Source organism: Marmota marmota, unplaced genomic scaffold (assembly GCF_001458135.2).
Source record: "Marmota marmota marmota unplaced genomic scaffold, marMar, whole genome shotgun sequence".
NCBI lineage: Eukaryota > Metazoa > Chordata > Mammalia > Rodentia > Sciuridae > Marmota > Marmota marmota.
The window spans coordinates 2,747,317-2,763,904 of NW_025999929.1; the positions used below are offsets into that span (position 1 = coordinate 2,747,317).

Sequence of the window (16,588 nt, forward strand, 5' to 3'; positions counted from 1 at the left end):
GGCAGGTATCCAGTTCTGTAGTTTTAAAAGTATGTAATTAGAGCCTTGAGAGTTTAGTTGTAGAAATGTTTCTATACTTTATAATCTGTAGATGTTATTGGGGCATCAGTCTCTCCAAAGTTGAAACAAAACAGCTCCTTCCTTAGTCTGAATTTTTATATTTTATTTTCTTTGACTTGATTGCTTTTTTTTATTATTATTATATTAAGTATAGAGTTGAGGACTAAACCCCAGGCCCGGATGTACAATTTTTGGTACATCTGATCTCAGTTCTTGGCAGTGACATTGGAGATGGGGACTTCTGAATTAGCACCATACATTTTTATAATTTAGCAGGTTCTACTAAAATGCTATTTACCTGCTATTTTTAATCAAGTCCAGATCTGCCTTGGTGAGAGAAAGTTTATTGGAATTTGTAAAAATATGGTTTTTCATTTTAATTGACTGAGATGCACAACCATGAAAGTACAATATGAATATTGACAAGTCAAAAGCTCCTACAATAGCTTAGATTATGTTTTTCCTCCTTCCAAACAAGATTCTATGGTGAAATGCAGGGGCTCTGACTCATAATGTGAGGTTCCTATTTCCATCCAAGTACTAACCAGCTCTGACTCTGTTTAGCTTCTAGGATCAGATGAGATCCAAGTCTGGTTATTTTTGCACTTGAGAACTTTGAGATACAAATCCCTATTCTTATAGCTATGAGATCATCTTTAGAATAATGACTGCCACATTCACATCATAAGATTGGTGTTAATATTCAGTGAAAATGTCAGGTACCACACACCAGGGCTGGCCCCAAGTTATTCCTCATTAAATATGAGGAACTTTCCCTGCCCTAAAGACAGGATAGTAATCTGACAAAAGAAATAGACCAATGTAGAAATTGAATTAAACATTTCTCTTAATTTTGATGATTTTAGAAGCACCTTTGAAAAAGAAATAGATAAATAAAAATGAATGAATAAATAAAAGCAGCCTCAACTTTGTGATGTTCAACCAAATTTCCCTTCTTTCCTCTTTCTGGTATTAGCTGCAACTTTTTTGGGGGACACATAAGGTAGTGTTCCTGGTATATAAAAACTCTGAACGTATTCGGAAACCAGTTCTCACCAGCTGTGACTTCACAAAGCTGCATGGTTGCTTTCACTACATTTTGATTTTTAATTAATTAATTTTCTTTATGTTCTAGTGTTAGCTTAGGAATAACAGGGTAAGGTGGGAAAGGCTCTGGAATTGGTAACCTGCTCAGGAAGTTTCTCTTAGACCTTGTTAAACGTTACCTCTCCTTGGGGCAGTGGCCTGCACAACTGTCCCCAGGCTTGTGGCTTTGCTTTTAATTGTGTTTTGCAAAACTGAAGTTCTTAACTGTAAGTTAATCCAATTTAGTATTAAAACTGTCCAAACACATAGGACTAAATTTAACAAAAATTACATGTGTGTTGTGCGTGTGTTTTGGGTATGTTGTATGTGGGTGTCCTGTTAAGAAGTCCTTCTCTCCACAAGTTCATTCTTATATTACTTTCTAAAATCTTTATGATTTTGCTTTCACAATTAAGTCTACAGTCCATCTGTTGTTAATTTTTGTAGAGGTTGTAAGGGAAAACTTTTTTTTTTGCATACATGTTCCCAAATGTCCCAGAACAACTTCTGAAAAACTTCCTTCACTCACCCCAACTCTGGAGTGCTGCATCTGTTGTAAATATGATGCCCACATGACTTATTATTCAAACTGATTTAATTTTGAGAGTAAAAAAGACCATTGCTAATACAGATGTCCCTTGGTATCTGCAGGGGCTTGGTTCCAAAGCTATCCCTTACCACCATTCTCCATCCTCTCATGCCTTTTTGGATACCAAAAGCTGAGGTTGCTCACGTCCCTGACATGAAATGGTGTAGAGTTTGCATAACATAACACTATCCTCCTGTGTACTTTACATCATCTATAAATTACCTATACCCGATACAATGCAAATGCAAATATAAGTAGTTGTTATACTGTATTGTTTAGGGAATGGTGACAAGGACTGAAACCCTGTACATGTTCACTACAGATATCATTTAAAAATATTTTCCATCTGTGGGTTGGTTGAATCTGCAGTTGCAGAACCCAAGGATCCAGAGAGGCAACTCAATTGCATTAGAGTAAGGGGCATATGTAGGTAGTTCTTGGCAAACTGGAGTGATGGTCCTCTTCAGAAAGCTGGGTGCATATTGTTTGAGACTATTCCTAGGCTCCCTGTTCTACTCCGTTTCTGACTATCCCTGCATGGAAACTCCTCTTTGTTATTTTGGCAGTGTTAGAATAAATCTTGATGCAATTACGTTCTCTTACCTGATTCTTCTTCCAGATTGTCTTGGACATCCCTGGACTTTTATACAAAGTTATTTAACTATTGGAACCACAAGAAGACCACAAAATGAATTTGAAACCACAAAATAAAATTGTTGCATTTTTGATTGGGATTGTATTAAGTCTATAGATAAATTGAAATATTTAAAATATTGAATCACCACCATGGTTTAGCTCTCCAGATAAATTAAAATATTTAAAATATTGAATCACCACCATGGTTTAGCTCTCCATTTATTCAGATCTTCTTTATATTCCCTCAGAAGTGCTTATAATTTTCTGTATAGAGTCCTGAGCATCTTTCTGTTATATTTATTCCTAAGCATTTTTTGATGTTATTATAAATGGTATTTAAATGGTTTTAACTTTTGATGTTACATAGAAATGCAAATTAGCTCTATAAAGTGACCTCGTGACCAGCTACCTTTCTTAACTCTTAAATTCTAATAATTTAGATTTCCTATAAAAATATTCCAAAATATCAAGGTTTGTTCATCCCTTCAATCATCATATATTTTATTTATTGTTCTTGAGTTAGCTAGGATCTTATTACATCATAAAGTAGTGACAGTATTCACTCTTGTCTTGTTCTCACATTGCAGACTAATTTATCCTTTAATTTCTTTCTATTGTTGTTTCACTTTGAAGACGTGTTATTGGGTGCATGCAAATTTAGATTTGCTACCTTTGCTTAGTGAATAGGATCCTTTTACTGTTATAAAAGGTCTTTTATATCTCTAGGAAGGGAAAACTACTTTGCTTAATATTAACATAGCTACACTTTTATGGTTAGTGTTTCTATGATTAAGTAGATCTTCTCTTCTTTTCCTTTCAAACTTTCTCTAATCTTACGTGTTAAGATATATTTCCTGTAAACAGAGTACAATACTTTTTTAATCTAGCCTGACCATCTTTGTCACTTAACAGAAACACTTAAGTCCTTACTGAAAACATTTACCTAATGTAAGTTATTACTTAAATATTTAATTTCCTATAACATCTTGCTATTTGCCAAGCCTATCCTGTGTGCTTTCCTCTTCTTCTTTTGAATTGATTGTATATTCTTTATTATTCTTTGTTTTCTCTTTGATTTAGTTTAGAGGTCATAAGCCCTTTCATTACTTTTCCATTCTTTCCACCTGAGACATCACAGCGTGCATCTTTGACTTACCAAAATCTAGTTGTACTTTATTTTCTTCTCAGTGTGAAGACTCTAGAACCTTTGCAGAGGTGAGTGTTCTGGGGATGGAACCCAGAGCCCTGTCCATGCTAAGCACACAGTTTATGACAGAGCTATAACCCCAGCCCAAGGCCCTCAGAATGTTTAACTTCATTTCCTTCCCCTACTTTTAAAATTTTATCATTTTATTTTATTTTGTGACTTTTTTGAGTTTGGAGTTTTCCTCTGTTGCCCAGGCTGGCCTCAGTCTCCCAAGAGGGTGTGAACCATCCCTGTGCCTGTCTTATCATCTTATTTGAATCTGTATATTTGAAACTATTTAGACAGTGTTACTAACTTTATCTGGTCAATATCCACCAAAATTACCACGCTTACAAAGATTTCTTGATCTTTACTTTCTTCTTATAACTCTGACATTCCTTGTAGTTAAAGAATATTTTTTAGAATATTTTTATTAGTCTGGTGATACTGTTCATTCTCTCTCTCTCTCTCTCTGAAAATATCTCAAAAGATATTTTTCCCAGATAGGGAATAATTCTAGGTTGGCAGGGTGTTTTTTTTGTTGTTGTTTTGTTTTGTTTTTTTTCTAGCAGTTCCAAGGAATCATTTTATTTTCTTCTGGCTTTCATCTGATTTTTTTTTTCATGATCTTTTTATCTTTGCAGATTCACTAGGATGTGTCTAGAGATTTTCTTTTTCTCTCATTTTAGTTTTTCTGCTTGGGGTTTGAGTAGGGTTTCTAGACTCTGTGGATGGCTGTCTTTTGCCAGATTTAGGAAAAAAATTCTGAGTGTTAGCTCTTTACATATTACTCTTCTCCATACTGCCTCTTTTTGTCTCTTATCCTCCCTTTTGTGTTTTTCCAAACTCTTGACTTTGGGGGTTTTATGCATTATATCTGTCTCTCTAGAAGATGCTAAGATAGGTGATTATTTAATTATTTTAATGGAACAATTTTGGACCTGAAAATTCACCATTTTTCTCTCTAGCTATCTAAGTTCCTATTAAATTTGATCTACTCAGTTTTTTTAAATGTTCTATTATTCTGCTCTAAAATTTATTCAAATATGCATTGTCTCTTTTAAAATTGCAATCATCTGCTGAAAGGTTTAACCTTGTCTTTTTATCATTTTGATTCTAGAAAACAGTTGTTTTATAATTTGTGGGGGAGATTTGGAGCCTTTCTGCTGTTGCTTCTACTATCTATTTTTTGTGTGCGCTGGTTTTAGTTTAGGTTGCCCTGAGTCCTCCACCTGGGTATCTTTGATTATGTGCAATTACATTTAAAGTGAATCAAAAATAATTTCAGGTTTAAGGGTAATTTCACCCTCGCCCCCACCCAGGATGACTTGTTTGCTTCTGCCATTGCCCAGGGTAGGAGCAGACCAAGAAGGATGTAATGCAGTTCTAGGACTGGAACCTTCTGGGCTTGGAACCTTCTGGGCTGCATTTGAGCTGTTTCATACTCTTCGAGCACAGCTTTGAAGCTGCTCCAAAGCAGAGGAGGTAGATGGGTCTCCCACTCCTGACAGACCCAGTGCTCTTTGTCTACCTAGCCTTGAACATGATTAATATCCATGATTCAATTCCCACTGATTTCTTTCAGACTGCAAATGCCACTAGGGTGCAAGTGGACTTGCTTTCCAGTTTTGCCCCCCTCCCCTAGATTTCCAATTTCACTTGGATCATGGTCCAGTAACTCTTCACCATCCTGTTGGCTCTCCCTTGGCCTTGGGCTGATCCTTATTTTGTTTGGTGGCTTTTTAGTTGTCTCCAGGGGCCTGCATTAACCAGTTCACCACGTTAAGAATTAGATTTTTGTTACATAAACTATGAATTGGATTTTAGTCTCTGCTCTGGAACTTAAAAATTATTTCAACCTTGAACAATTTACTTATAGTCTATGGATCTGTTCCCTCATATGTCAACAGAGGGATTTGAGCAGGGTTACATGGGCCCCTGGAATTCAGTTTCTACATGATTAACACTATTTAGGGGGAAATTGCAGAGTGGATTTTAGCATGGGGAATGTGTTAGTCAGCTTTTGTCACTGTAATAGATATTGAAGATCACAACTTATAAAGAGAAAAGGTTATTTTGGCTCAATTTTAGAAGTTATGGTTCATGATCAGATAGAGCCATTTCTTTTCTGCCATTAGAGGAGCAGATGCTGGACAGCAGTGGCAAGGTGTGGCATAACAGAACCATTCACCTATAGCTGGGAGCAAAAGAGAGAGAGAAAAAAAAAAAAAAAAAACAGAGACAGGCTCCCACTCTCCCCTTTGAGGGCACTTCTCCAATAATCCCTCTAGGTCCCATCTCTTGAAGTTTCAATCACCTCCCAAGAACACTATCCTGGGCACCAAGCCCAGACATGAACTTTTGGGACATTCCAGATCTAAATTATTACAAGGATGCAAAGAGAGAAGAGTCATAAAAGACAGTAACCATTGCTATTTTCCCCCTAGTGCTAAGAAAACATGGAATATGGTAGTACTGATAAGTATTTTAGGGGGAAGAAAAAAGAGGAAAGGAAAGAAAACTTACTGGCAAGTGATTTGCTAACATTTTTTTTTTAAATCTGTGAAGCCCCCCACTAGCATCAATGTTGTCAGGCCAAGAACTCCCTGTGTAGCCTTACTTGTCTGATCGCAGGAGAAACAAGAAGAGGAATGGGATCTGGTGGGCTAGCAGGACCTGAGGGAACTATTAACTCACGATGTCCACAAGCCTTGTTCAGCAAGAAAATGTAGTAATTCAGGCCTCATTCTAAGCAGTACACTTGATAAAGGGTCATGTTAACCCCAAAGTTCACATCCCATCTCCCTCCACCTCACTGCACACAGCCGTCTATCACCATAACAACGGATGTGACAGAAGTCAAGGGACCTTGTCAAACACCTGAGAGGCTGATTAACAAAGAGAACTTTGCACATCTAGTTAGCTTAAAGTTTCTCTCACTAGGTTTTCTTTTGGTAGTCTCTCATCATCTTTGAAGATAAGACACCCACTTCTTGACTAGATGTGAATCCACATGAACTAAAATCATCCATAGGGAGAACAAAAACGGGGTGCATGTTATGACCAAGTGGCCCTTTAATTGAAGAGCTTAAACACTAGATGGCTGTAACAGAACACTCATCCTATGGAATAAAAGGACAGAAACATGAGGGAAGGCCAGTTAGTCTTCATAACCTGTGTCCTTAATTGAGGTGTCCAATAGGAATAGAAACCTATGTTTCTGTTCCTCCTTTCTGCAGTCAGGGGAGCTGTCTGGCATATATTCTAAAATTCTAAAAATAAATGACATGTTTTCATGTCACGACACATAAAAAAATATCTAATCGGTTATTGTGGGTCTACGTTTTTAAATAATGCTGTATTACTTCACTTATAATAAAAATGATTTTTTTTTGCCTTATTCTAATGGCAGATTGAGAAATGATTGACTTTGAAAAAGTCATGTTTTCCCATGGAGAGTATGACAATTACATAGATTACAACTTTGTTAAGAATCTATCTACCCATCTGATGTATTTCCTTTTTTTTTCTTAAACTTGCTGCATTTTAAAGTAATTAATGGATTTTTCTCAATGTAAACAAACAAACAAACAAACAAAAAAAAAAAACAGATACCCAGGCCAACATGTCATGGATATAAAAAGTCAACAGGGCTGAAGTTAACAAACTAAAGATTTGTTTCTGAATAGCTTTATTGGTAAGGTTAAATGAAATTTGTCACCATCAAAATCTCAGGGAATAAAGCTCTAAAGTTAACCTTATATTTCCAAAGTGTCTTTCTTCTAAGGGGAAGAAAATCTGCCAAGGAACATAATGCTAAGTGTGGGGTTGTGCCGAATAAAGAAAAGAAATGGGTGGTCGGCTGTGAAATCTTCCTCCGGCATCAACATGCAGAAGGTGGCGACTCCTGCTGTGGCCGCCGCAGCCTCCGTACCCTCCTCATTCACTTCCACAAAGGACTTGTGGACAATTTTTGATATAAAAAGATCTCTGGCTCCTGACATGCCAGAGAGATCAGCTTTGCTACTATTAAAGAGATCCTGCACACCCAGGCGGGTGAGGTCAGAGTTGAGAATGTAGCTCTCTTCCAGTTTGAACCTGGGCAACTTGACATTGACCTCAATGATATCCAGATTCTCAGGTTTGGTCCACTCCTGCAGTTTTTCCAAAGTCAATTGTTTCTCAATCTGGAATTAGAGTAAGGAGAAAAGAAAGAAGAGGTAAAGTTGATTTTATGGAAGTAATAAATTATTATTTAAATGAATGGGTTCATAATAATGATTGCTAATAGGTTTCCTTCACATTTTGTGCCAAAAAAGATTCCATTTAGAGAATTTAATTTTTGTCTGGCATTGGTGAAACAGAACAGAGCTATGCTCTAAGTCATCAAGGGTCCAAGTAAAGGACTTTGGATATCGGGGCCATCATCTATCCATCACATACCCCCTCTACAAACCCACTCATCCACTCTCCTCCATCCTCCTATCCCTCCCTCCCTCCCTCCATCTATCCATCCATCCATCCCATTCATTTCTCCATCCTCCCATCCCTCCCTCCTCAGGGCGTACTAAACCCCTACCACACTGGATTACTATGATAGGCCATGACAGTTTTTATTACCCTAATTAGTTAAGTGATACAAGGAAAATTTCTAAAGGTCCCTACTATTTACTCTGAAAGCTACTGGACCTGTAGCAATCTGTAAATCAAGTGTTGAGGTAGTTTCTAATAACTTTAGCTTCTAGGTAAAAATTAAAAAGTTAGATGATGTGTTAGACCTAGTTCTTAATTGAAAATGGGGGTAATAATTGCACCCATCTTATAGCATTGTTTTGAACACTGAGGTGATATCTACAAAGTGCTTGGCACATGATAGTGCTATATAATGTTAAGTATTAACATTACTACTACTATTACTACTACTACTACTAGTCTAGAATAGAATCATCATTCCATCTGTATTAGTGATGTGATAATTCCTTTCATGAAATTGGAGGCTTACACTTTGAAATCAGAAAAGACTGATTTGGAAACACAACTAAAAGAAGGAACACATTGATTTTGCAAATGATTAACCCTTCCTGATAACAAGTTTTAGTTGGGTAGAGGCAAACCACACAGTAGGCTAAGGACACTGAAGAAAAACTGTAATCCTCACAATTTTGCATATTTCTAACTCTGGAAAGAGAGGCCTTGTCCTTTAAATTATACACAACGAAAACATTATGCCAAGTTCATATTAGTTGAAATTAACATGGCACATGAATCTTCTCTTTCATGAAGAATTTTAATTGATGAGTTATGTGAACTGTGATGAAAGTGGATAGTGTACTAATAGGATAAAGCTATAAAGTAAAATGTTTGGGTTTTAAAATCTTTTTCCTCATCTTACTATAATTTCCTTTAAGGTTAAGTCAAGAGACTTCCCATGAGTTGCCACTAACCAAAGTGATATTTAGTATAAATTTCTAGATGTTCCCCATCACAACTATTTGCTGAAAGTTGGGCATCTTGAAATTTAAACTTAGGGCTTCTGGGCTAGGAAGGTAGCACACAGTAGAATGCTTGCTTAGCATGCATAGGGCCCTGAGTTTGATCTCTAGCACTGCAAATTAATAACAATAACAATAACAATGATGATGATGATGATAAATTCAAGGCTTTATAACAGTAATTGCTGATGGGTTATATTTACAAAGAAATGGCAAAGCAGTGGACAGGAATGTTCAGGTAAAGCCAGTGAACACATAACAAGTACTCACCATGCAACATCGATACAGGAAGAATCAATGTAGCAAAAGGAAACACAAATTATGAGGAGCCAGTTACCTTCTTCAGACCTGTGGAATCGTCCTCAATATCATCTGGCAGCAGAATAATCATGCTGAGCTCTCTGCCTTGGTAAGGCAGTTCCAGCACCCGACACTTAAGGTCCTGGATGTAGCCATATGGAAATTTTTTCTTCTGATACATCATCTTCACTGTTTTTGTGTCTTTCTAAATAGTTAAGAAAAAAATCACTTAAATTGTTCTCTATGTTATTTTAGAGTAGAGGAACTTGGGGTCTGGGTGTGTAGCTGTGGGCTGGGGGGAGAATGTGTGCTTAGGAAGGCCATGAATTCAACACTCTCTCAATAAAAGAATAATTTGGGGACCGTTTCATCACCTGACCTTATTCAGTCTGAATGGTGCATCGGTTGTGGACTTCTTCATGAATTTCTCCTGCCAGTTTCCCTTGAAGTAGATGGCATTCACCAGCACGAGTTTAGTCATATTATCAACCACACCTGGAGCCAACAGTTCTGGAATTTTCCCTGAAAAAATAAAGTGAGCTTTTTGAAAGCTCTATATTGGAATTGCAAATTTGAACTGACAATTTAAATGCAATTCAAACGTGCGCTTTGTACTTAATTTCCTTTTAACATAGTGTTGGTTAAGAAAGCCTGACTGGAGTGTTCCTAATTTTAATAAACCAACTTGTAAGGCAGACCAGGATGGCATACAAAACATCTCAAAGGAGCCAATACTTTTAAACAATTCAAATGTGGGGGCTGGGGGCGTAGCTCAGTGGTTTAACACATGATTAGCATGCATGAGCTCTGGGTTCTATCTCCGGCACCTCAAAAAATAATTTGTTTTTAGAAGTCGTTAAAGCAAGTCAAATGTGCTCAAAACCTAAAAACAAGAAAACTCCTTTCCTGGATTGTGTGTAAGCAATCAGTGTTATTTTATAAATGGCTATGTTTTTACAGTAAAAAAAAAAAAAAAAAATCCTTCACAGAAGTGTTTTTGGTTACTCGTTCCTTCTTCAAATCTGCCAAGCAAAAGCCTACTCTGGCCAAAAAAAGATTTTAACAAATATCCAAACAGTAGATGAATCAGTCCACTCAAACAAAGGCTCCACCCGGAGGAGCCAGGCACTGCCCAGAACAACTGTAATATAAGACAGCTGTTCTCAGGGTTCCTGGACACACAGTATGTTAGAAGAGAGGCATAGTAAGATATATAAATTGAGCCCTGACCCACCACCACAGTCCTCACTCATCATACCTGATTTACTGGATTAGATGACGGCAGTGGTTTGTGAATACTGATTCCATGTATTCTTACATTAAATAACTTTGGGCAGGCATTTTATTCCTTTTATTCTGCATCAATGTTGGTTTTAATTTTAAAATGTAATTTGGGAAACCTTATGGGAAGAAGCTATTTCTTCATTAGTTCTGCATCTGTTAAATTATGTCTACATTTCTTCTTTGATGAATTTCTGACATCTAAGAGCTTCCCAGCTAAGGGGCACTGAAAAATTCACACATGGGGTATATAGTTCAGGATTTAGGAGGTAGTGGGAAGAAGAGGAAATAAGATGCAGACGAGGAAGGTGGATGGAGGGAAAGAACCTATACATAATGATTCTGCCACAGTTTGGATAAGTATCCCCCAAAGGCCTATGTGTGGAAGGCGTGGTCCCAAGCCTGTGCTGCTGTAGGGAGGTGGTGGAACACTTAAGAGGTGGGGCCTAGTGGAAGGTCTTTAAGTCATTGGGAGTGTCCCCTCAAAACTCAAAGTAGGGGCTGGGGTTATAGCTCAGTGGTAGAGTGCTTGCCTAGCACATATGAGGCACTGGGTTGGCTCCTCAGCACCACATAAAAAATAAATAAAATATATATCTATTTTTTTTAAAAAAAACTCTAAGGATTGTGGAAGGCCTGTGGAATGCCAGGATGCCAAACCATCCTTCTTCTTCTTCTTTTTTTTTTTGTCAAACTGGGGCCTTGCACAATCTAGGTAAGCGCTCTGGGACTGAAGGGCAACCGCAGTTCTTCTTCCTCTTTCTTTTAATATCTGCCCATGTGACCTCCTGTGCCATACTCCCTACCATGATGTACTGTGCTGCCACAGGCCCCAAAGCTACAGGGCTAATCAGCCAGGGATTGAAACCTCCAAAAATATGAGCCAAAATCAACCCTTTCTTTCTACAAGCTGTTTCTCTCTCCGGTATTTGTTATTGTAACAAATAAAGCTAACACAGATTCCATGCTGCAGATCTCTTACCTTCTGTCTGACCTTTGACCCACTGGTTTATGGCCTTTCTCGAGTCCTCATAGGCATTCTGAAAATCCACACTGGCCAAGTCAGCACCATACTTTTCCTGAGTTGAAGCCAAGAACTCCTATTCAAAAAAAAAAAAAAACATGAATAACTCCTACTATACCAAAAGTGGTTTTTTAAAATCTTGAAAAGCAACAGAAATTATCATAAAAGACTATAATTCATTGCAACATGAAAGTTCTAATCCTTATGATTTTTTTTTTATAGTCAAAAACACAACCCCATCTTAACAATTTGTAAGGGTAGAGCAGTTTGGTAGTAGTAAGTTTGACTCTTGTAATATTTTTTCAGTATTAGGGATTCTACCCAGGGTCTCACAAGTGCTAGACAAATGCTCTCCCACTGAGTTACACCCCCAATCATTTTGTGAAATTTTAATTTTGAGTCAGTGTCTCACTAAGTTGCCCAGGGTGGCCTCACACTTAACAATCCTGCTGCCTCAGCCTCCCAGAGAGCTGAGATTACAGGCATGAGCCACTGACCCTCACACTTTTGGTGTTACATAAAGCATAACGATTCTTTTCAAACGCTAGACTAATGTCATAAATAAGCGAATACTGATTGTTCTAAGAAGTGAATCATGGGATTTGCTCCTGCTTTAATCAAACATCCAGAGTGATCTCTTCATTGCAAAGGCTATAATACAAAAACCACCACGTTAGTTAATGGGAGTGCTGTTTGTTGTGTTTTCATTCTGTATTGTTTTTATAAATGTGAGTAAATATTAAAACCAACTTGATTGTGCTGGAAAAAAAATCTGCACCTTCTGGTGGAGTTTTAGAATATAAAGTACAAAATACTTACAGGGAGGAAGTTATAGGTTTTCTCTCCATATAACCTATTTGCAAGTTTCAGAATATAGAAGGCTCCATGTTTGTTCATTTCCGCGTTCAGACTCTGAAATCTTGAATGAATGTCCTCAACCATATCGAAATGAAAAGTCTAAAATAGAGAAAACATTCTTTTTGCCACCATTTGGTTTGAAATTATAAAGTGATTCTTTGGTGTTTGCTTCCATCAAATCGAATTACTGTCTTTATTATCCCCAATTATTGATGATGCCCAACCCGATACTTTATTAATTTGTGATAGGAGAACAAAAAAATAGGGAATCCAAAATTTATGACTTGGTGAGGCATAACAATTGCATTAAAAACTGCTTTTACACTTTTTTTTTTTTTGGTTACAATTATGGTGCCACAAATGTGAGTGGTTGATACATTAAATATTTACATGTCTGCTTCTTCCCCACATCCCCCGTCCAAAGAAAGTCCCAAAAGGCATGTTTCTAGTCTTGATATTTTATTTTACTGAAAGTTCTCAGGAATAACAGTAAAAATAAGAATCATGCTTTATATCATACTACAAAAATATTACAAATTGAGGCCTTTTCCTTTGATGAACCTATTCGCATCCACAATTCACTTATTTTAAAAGTACTTTTTAAAAGTTAACATCATGGCAGAAGTTTAATTTTTCATGTGTCAGTTAGAAATCAAGAAGCCGTTATAGTTTTATGAGTCCTGGGCTGGTTCCTCGATTCGAAGACACAAAGAACAAAACCACTCAGCATCCAAAGTCCACATTACTCTCTGAGATCTGCAGTGTTTGTGTTGTTACTAAGATTCACCTGTTTCAATAAAACTGGGGAGAGAAAACCTTAAGACTATTCTTTGCTGAGGTTATAAAGTCCCTGGAAGTTCTCAAAAATAGGAGCCGATAGAACCCTGCAAAAAAAAAAAAAAAAAAAAAAAAAAAAGCAACTAATGGCATTAGAGGATTTGTAAAAAGGTGGAGCTTTCAGATCTGCATGGATGCATATCAAAGCACTGCAGTTGAAGCATTGAACTTCAGCCCAGGGCTACACCTTTGTGAAAATAGGTACAGTGTGATGTGTGGCAGGTGTCTTAGAAAACCCTCCACGTTTATACTCCTCTCTAAGTCTTGAGAGGACATCAAGCACGAATGTCCCCTGCGTGTCCAATAAGAAAAGCAAGGAAGAGAGATACCCCTGCCTCTTTTCTTGCTGAAAAAAGTGATCTGCCATATCACCAGAGGTTTGGTCCTGCTCCCAAGCTCCTGGGCTTCCCAGTTCCCCATCTGCTTCAGGGCCCTTCTACTATGCCACCAGCCCACAGAGAAAGGCACAGGGGTGAGCCGTGGGAATACAAGATCACACAGTTGTTTTTTTCCCTGTCCCTACAAAAAGACAACTTCTTCATTGTAGTGCCTTCCCCATGTGAAAATTAATCTCATGCTCAAAGACGATGCTATATAACAAGCACTAGCAAAGCAAAAACTGGAAACTGCTAGCTCTGGGGAGGTAAAAGGACTTACAGAAAATGTGTCAAAGATGTACTCCCTGGTATAAAAGTACCACCCAGCAGGGACTGTGTTGGCTTTGTTCACTGCTGTATCCTTAGCAAAACAAAAAAACATAGTGTCTGGCACATAATAGGTGCTCAGTAAAGATAATGAATAAAAGCTTGTAGGCAGATGGACTGTTTTGAGGGCTTTTCTCAGAGTCTAAATTTCAACATGGACAGCTGTTGAACACAGTTCAACATACAGTTTTAAAAACACACTGCAAGAGCTCAAAGATGCAACTATTCAGCACAGACTTTAGCTGGGAGAGGGCAGGGAGAGCAAGCGATTTTTGTTTCTGCTGACCTTGGAAAGCTGTGCTGCAGTATTGCCTCTGGTTCCCAGAAACACCATGCCCATCGCAGATGAAATGCTGAAGGGAGAGATGAAGATGTTTCCCGTAGGATTATTTTCACTCAGGGCGAGGAACAGGTCCAAGGCAAAAAGAGTGTTTGCTGTGCTCAGCTTCTCCATGGTGAAGGCTTTAAGACAGAACAAAGGTCCCACATTGTTCCCAGCCCACACACCAGCAAATAAGGCCACCCTCCTTCCCTAGCATCTTCCTCAATTTGTGTCCACCACCCTCAATACTCTGGAACCTGGACTTTGCCCACCCAGGCCTCCAGCCCCTTTTTTTGATCTTTCCTTTCCCCAGGAGGCTCAAACCCTCTCCCATGCACATGAAGGTGGAGTCTGACTTCAGGAGAAGCCCAGGATCAGGACCTAGGGTGTCCTAACCTGCTCTCACTTTGCAGACTGGTGAGCCTGACAAGGGGCCCAGGTCCACTCAGTGGCCTTAGCCTGACCCCCAGCCCTGGGTCCATCCCACCTACTAAGAACACATACATTTGAGAACACATACATTTCTGTCCCTTTGTTTCAAATACCTTGTTCATTTGGGCAATAAATCATTGCCTACATTTTCCGGAAGAATATTTCTAATAGAAAAAAAAATCATAGCAACCTACCATGCATTAAAAAAATTCTGGCAAAGATATCATTACTAAAATAATTATTCTCATTTTGGAGATTCAGGAGCAAATGATTAAGAGGTCAAGGGCCCAAAGTCTCAGAGCTGGTGTAGGATATGAGGATTTGAAAGCCCAACACAGTCCAGGGTCAGGTGGGCAGGGCAGAGGAGTGGGGACAAGTGTCCTCCATTATTTTCACAGAAGAGATGCTATCTGCTATGGGGAGGTCCTGATGGGCGATTCCAGCTTGGCTGCCCATCTATCCATCCGGATCTTAACTCTCAGAGCTTTAGTTTCCCCCAAGTACAGACCAAAGAGAACCCTGCTGGCTGCTCAGCGTGAGTGCCAAGTTGAATTCTCACTGGGATCACAAGGCCCCCTCCTCTCCCTGCCTTTCCCTCTCTGCGACTAGCTACCAGGTCCTGGAATTGCCCGGAAACCATCACACACAGCGCCGCCGCCGAGGGATAGAAACATTCTGATCTCAGCTTTCCCTGGCGCATTTTGGCTGGGAAAACGGGTGTCCTCCCTCCCTTCTTTTCAGGCCATTCGGGCAGTGCATCCCATGGCGATCGCCGCGTGGCGCTGGGGACCCAGTGTGGTCTCCACGGTGGGAAGCCCAGCGGGCAGCGGACGCCATGGTGGGCGACGCTGGGAAGTGTAGGAGCCGATGGGCAGGGAGGGCACAGGTGGGCCTGGGTGGGGCTGAGTGGGAAGCTGGCAGCACCACCCACCCACCCACCTACCTACCTGCTGCGCCACCCGCCCGGCCTTACCAGCTGCGCGGCGCCCGAGCTCCGGGCAGGGTGAGTGGTGTGGGAGGGGAGTGCCAAGCCCGCTGCAGCCCTTATAGAATGCGGAAGGGGAGTGTCAGTGTGGCCCCGGGCAGGCGGAGCAGCGGCCCTTTCCGTTGGTGTCTGCCTGGAGTCCAGGCTTCCAGGATTTGATAAAAGCAGAAATCTGCCTGGGATGACGCACTGCCTCTGCAGGGACTCAGCACTTTTCTCAGATCGAGGCCTGTCCCAAACCTCTGGCAGCCCCATAAATTATTATTAATAATATTTTTACTAAAGTGTGAATGACTGGGATGATATAATGTGTCAGTTCTTACCGGGCAAACGATTCCCTTTTGAATCCCATCTGTGGACTCCAAATGCCAGAGATTGTTTGGAGGGTGAAAGAAGAGGAGAAAGGGAATTGTTTGGGAGAAAGAGAGGCCTCCATGATAAGATTAAAAGATTAGTTCCAAACAATGTCTTCCAGTCACTGTTGTTTCAGGTGCCCAAAGTAGGTTCAGCCTCTGAATCACCCCTGGCAAGGATGACTACACTGCCTTCTCACGGCTGTTTGAATAACATAACAATAAATTTTTGAATACCGTTCCTCTGTCAAATTATAATGACTGAGGCTGGATTGCTTTTTAACTTTTTGTGGGGGAGTCTGTTTCCCCTTTAAATGTCTGGGTATGTTACTTCACCAAAATCACAGTGCTTAAGGGTATGAAATGACTCTGTGCTCATGAAACCTCTCTGTTTTCTTACAAATCTCATCATGAAGAAGAGTCCTATTTGCTTTGTTAGCATG

General features: G+C 39.3%; 1 protein-coding gene across 2 annotated transcripts; it reads right to left on the reverse strand.

Annotated features, from left to right (window-relative positions):
* Positions 1-7,231: 7,231 nt before the first annotated feature.
* Serpinb1 (serpin family B member 1) lies at positions 7,232-15,937 on the reverse strand. 2 transcript variants are annotated; one of them, XM_015506117.2, is made up of 7 exons: positions 15,781-15,937; positions 14,340-14,515; positions 12,474-12,611; positions 11,613-11,730; positions 9,729-9,871; positions 9,387-9,554; positions 7,232-7,744 (listed from the first exon to the last, which is right to left on the reverse strand). In XM_015506117.2, exons 2-7 carry the CDS (start codon positions 14,505-14,507, stop codon positions 7,340-7,342), a joined length of 1,140 nt encoding a protein of 379 aa, XP_015361603.1. In that variant the 5' UTR covers positions 14,508-14,515; positions 15,781-15,937; the 3' UTR covers positions 7,232-7,339. The 2 variants fall into 2 exon arrangements, with proteins under 2 accessions (XP_015361603.1, XP_015361605.1); XM_015506119.2 differs by having other exon boundaries at positions 15,755-15,908.
* Positions 15,938-16,588: the final 651 nt, after the last annotated feature.

Bases quoted from the DNA above. Each gene is read 5' to 3' on its own strand.
- Serpinb1 (XM_015506117.2), bottom strand. From the start codon at position 14,507: ATGGAGAAGCTGAGCACAGCAAACACTCTTTTTGCCTTGGACCTGTTC. The intron at 12,612-14,339 runs GTCAGCAGAAAC...TCTCTATTTTAG, and splicing joins CTGCAGCACAGCTTTCCAAG to ACTTTTCATTTCGATATGGT. The intron at 9,872-11,612 runs GTAAGAGATCTG...TTATTTTTTCAG, and splicing joins GGTCAAAGGTCAGACAGAAG to GGAAAATTCCAGAACTGTTG.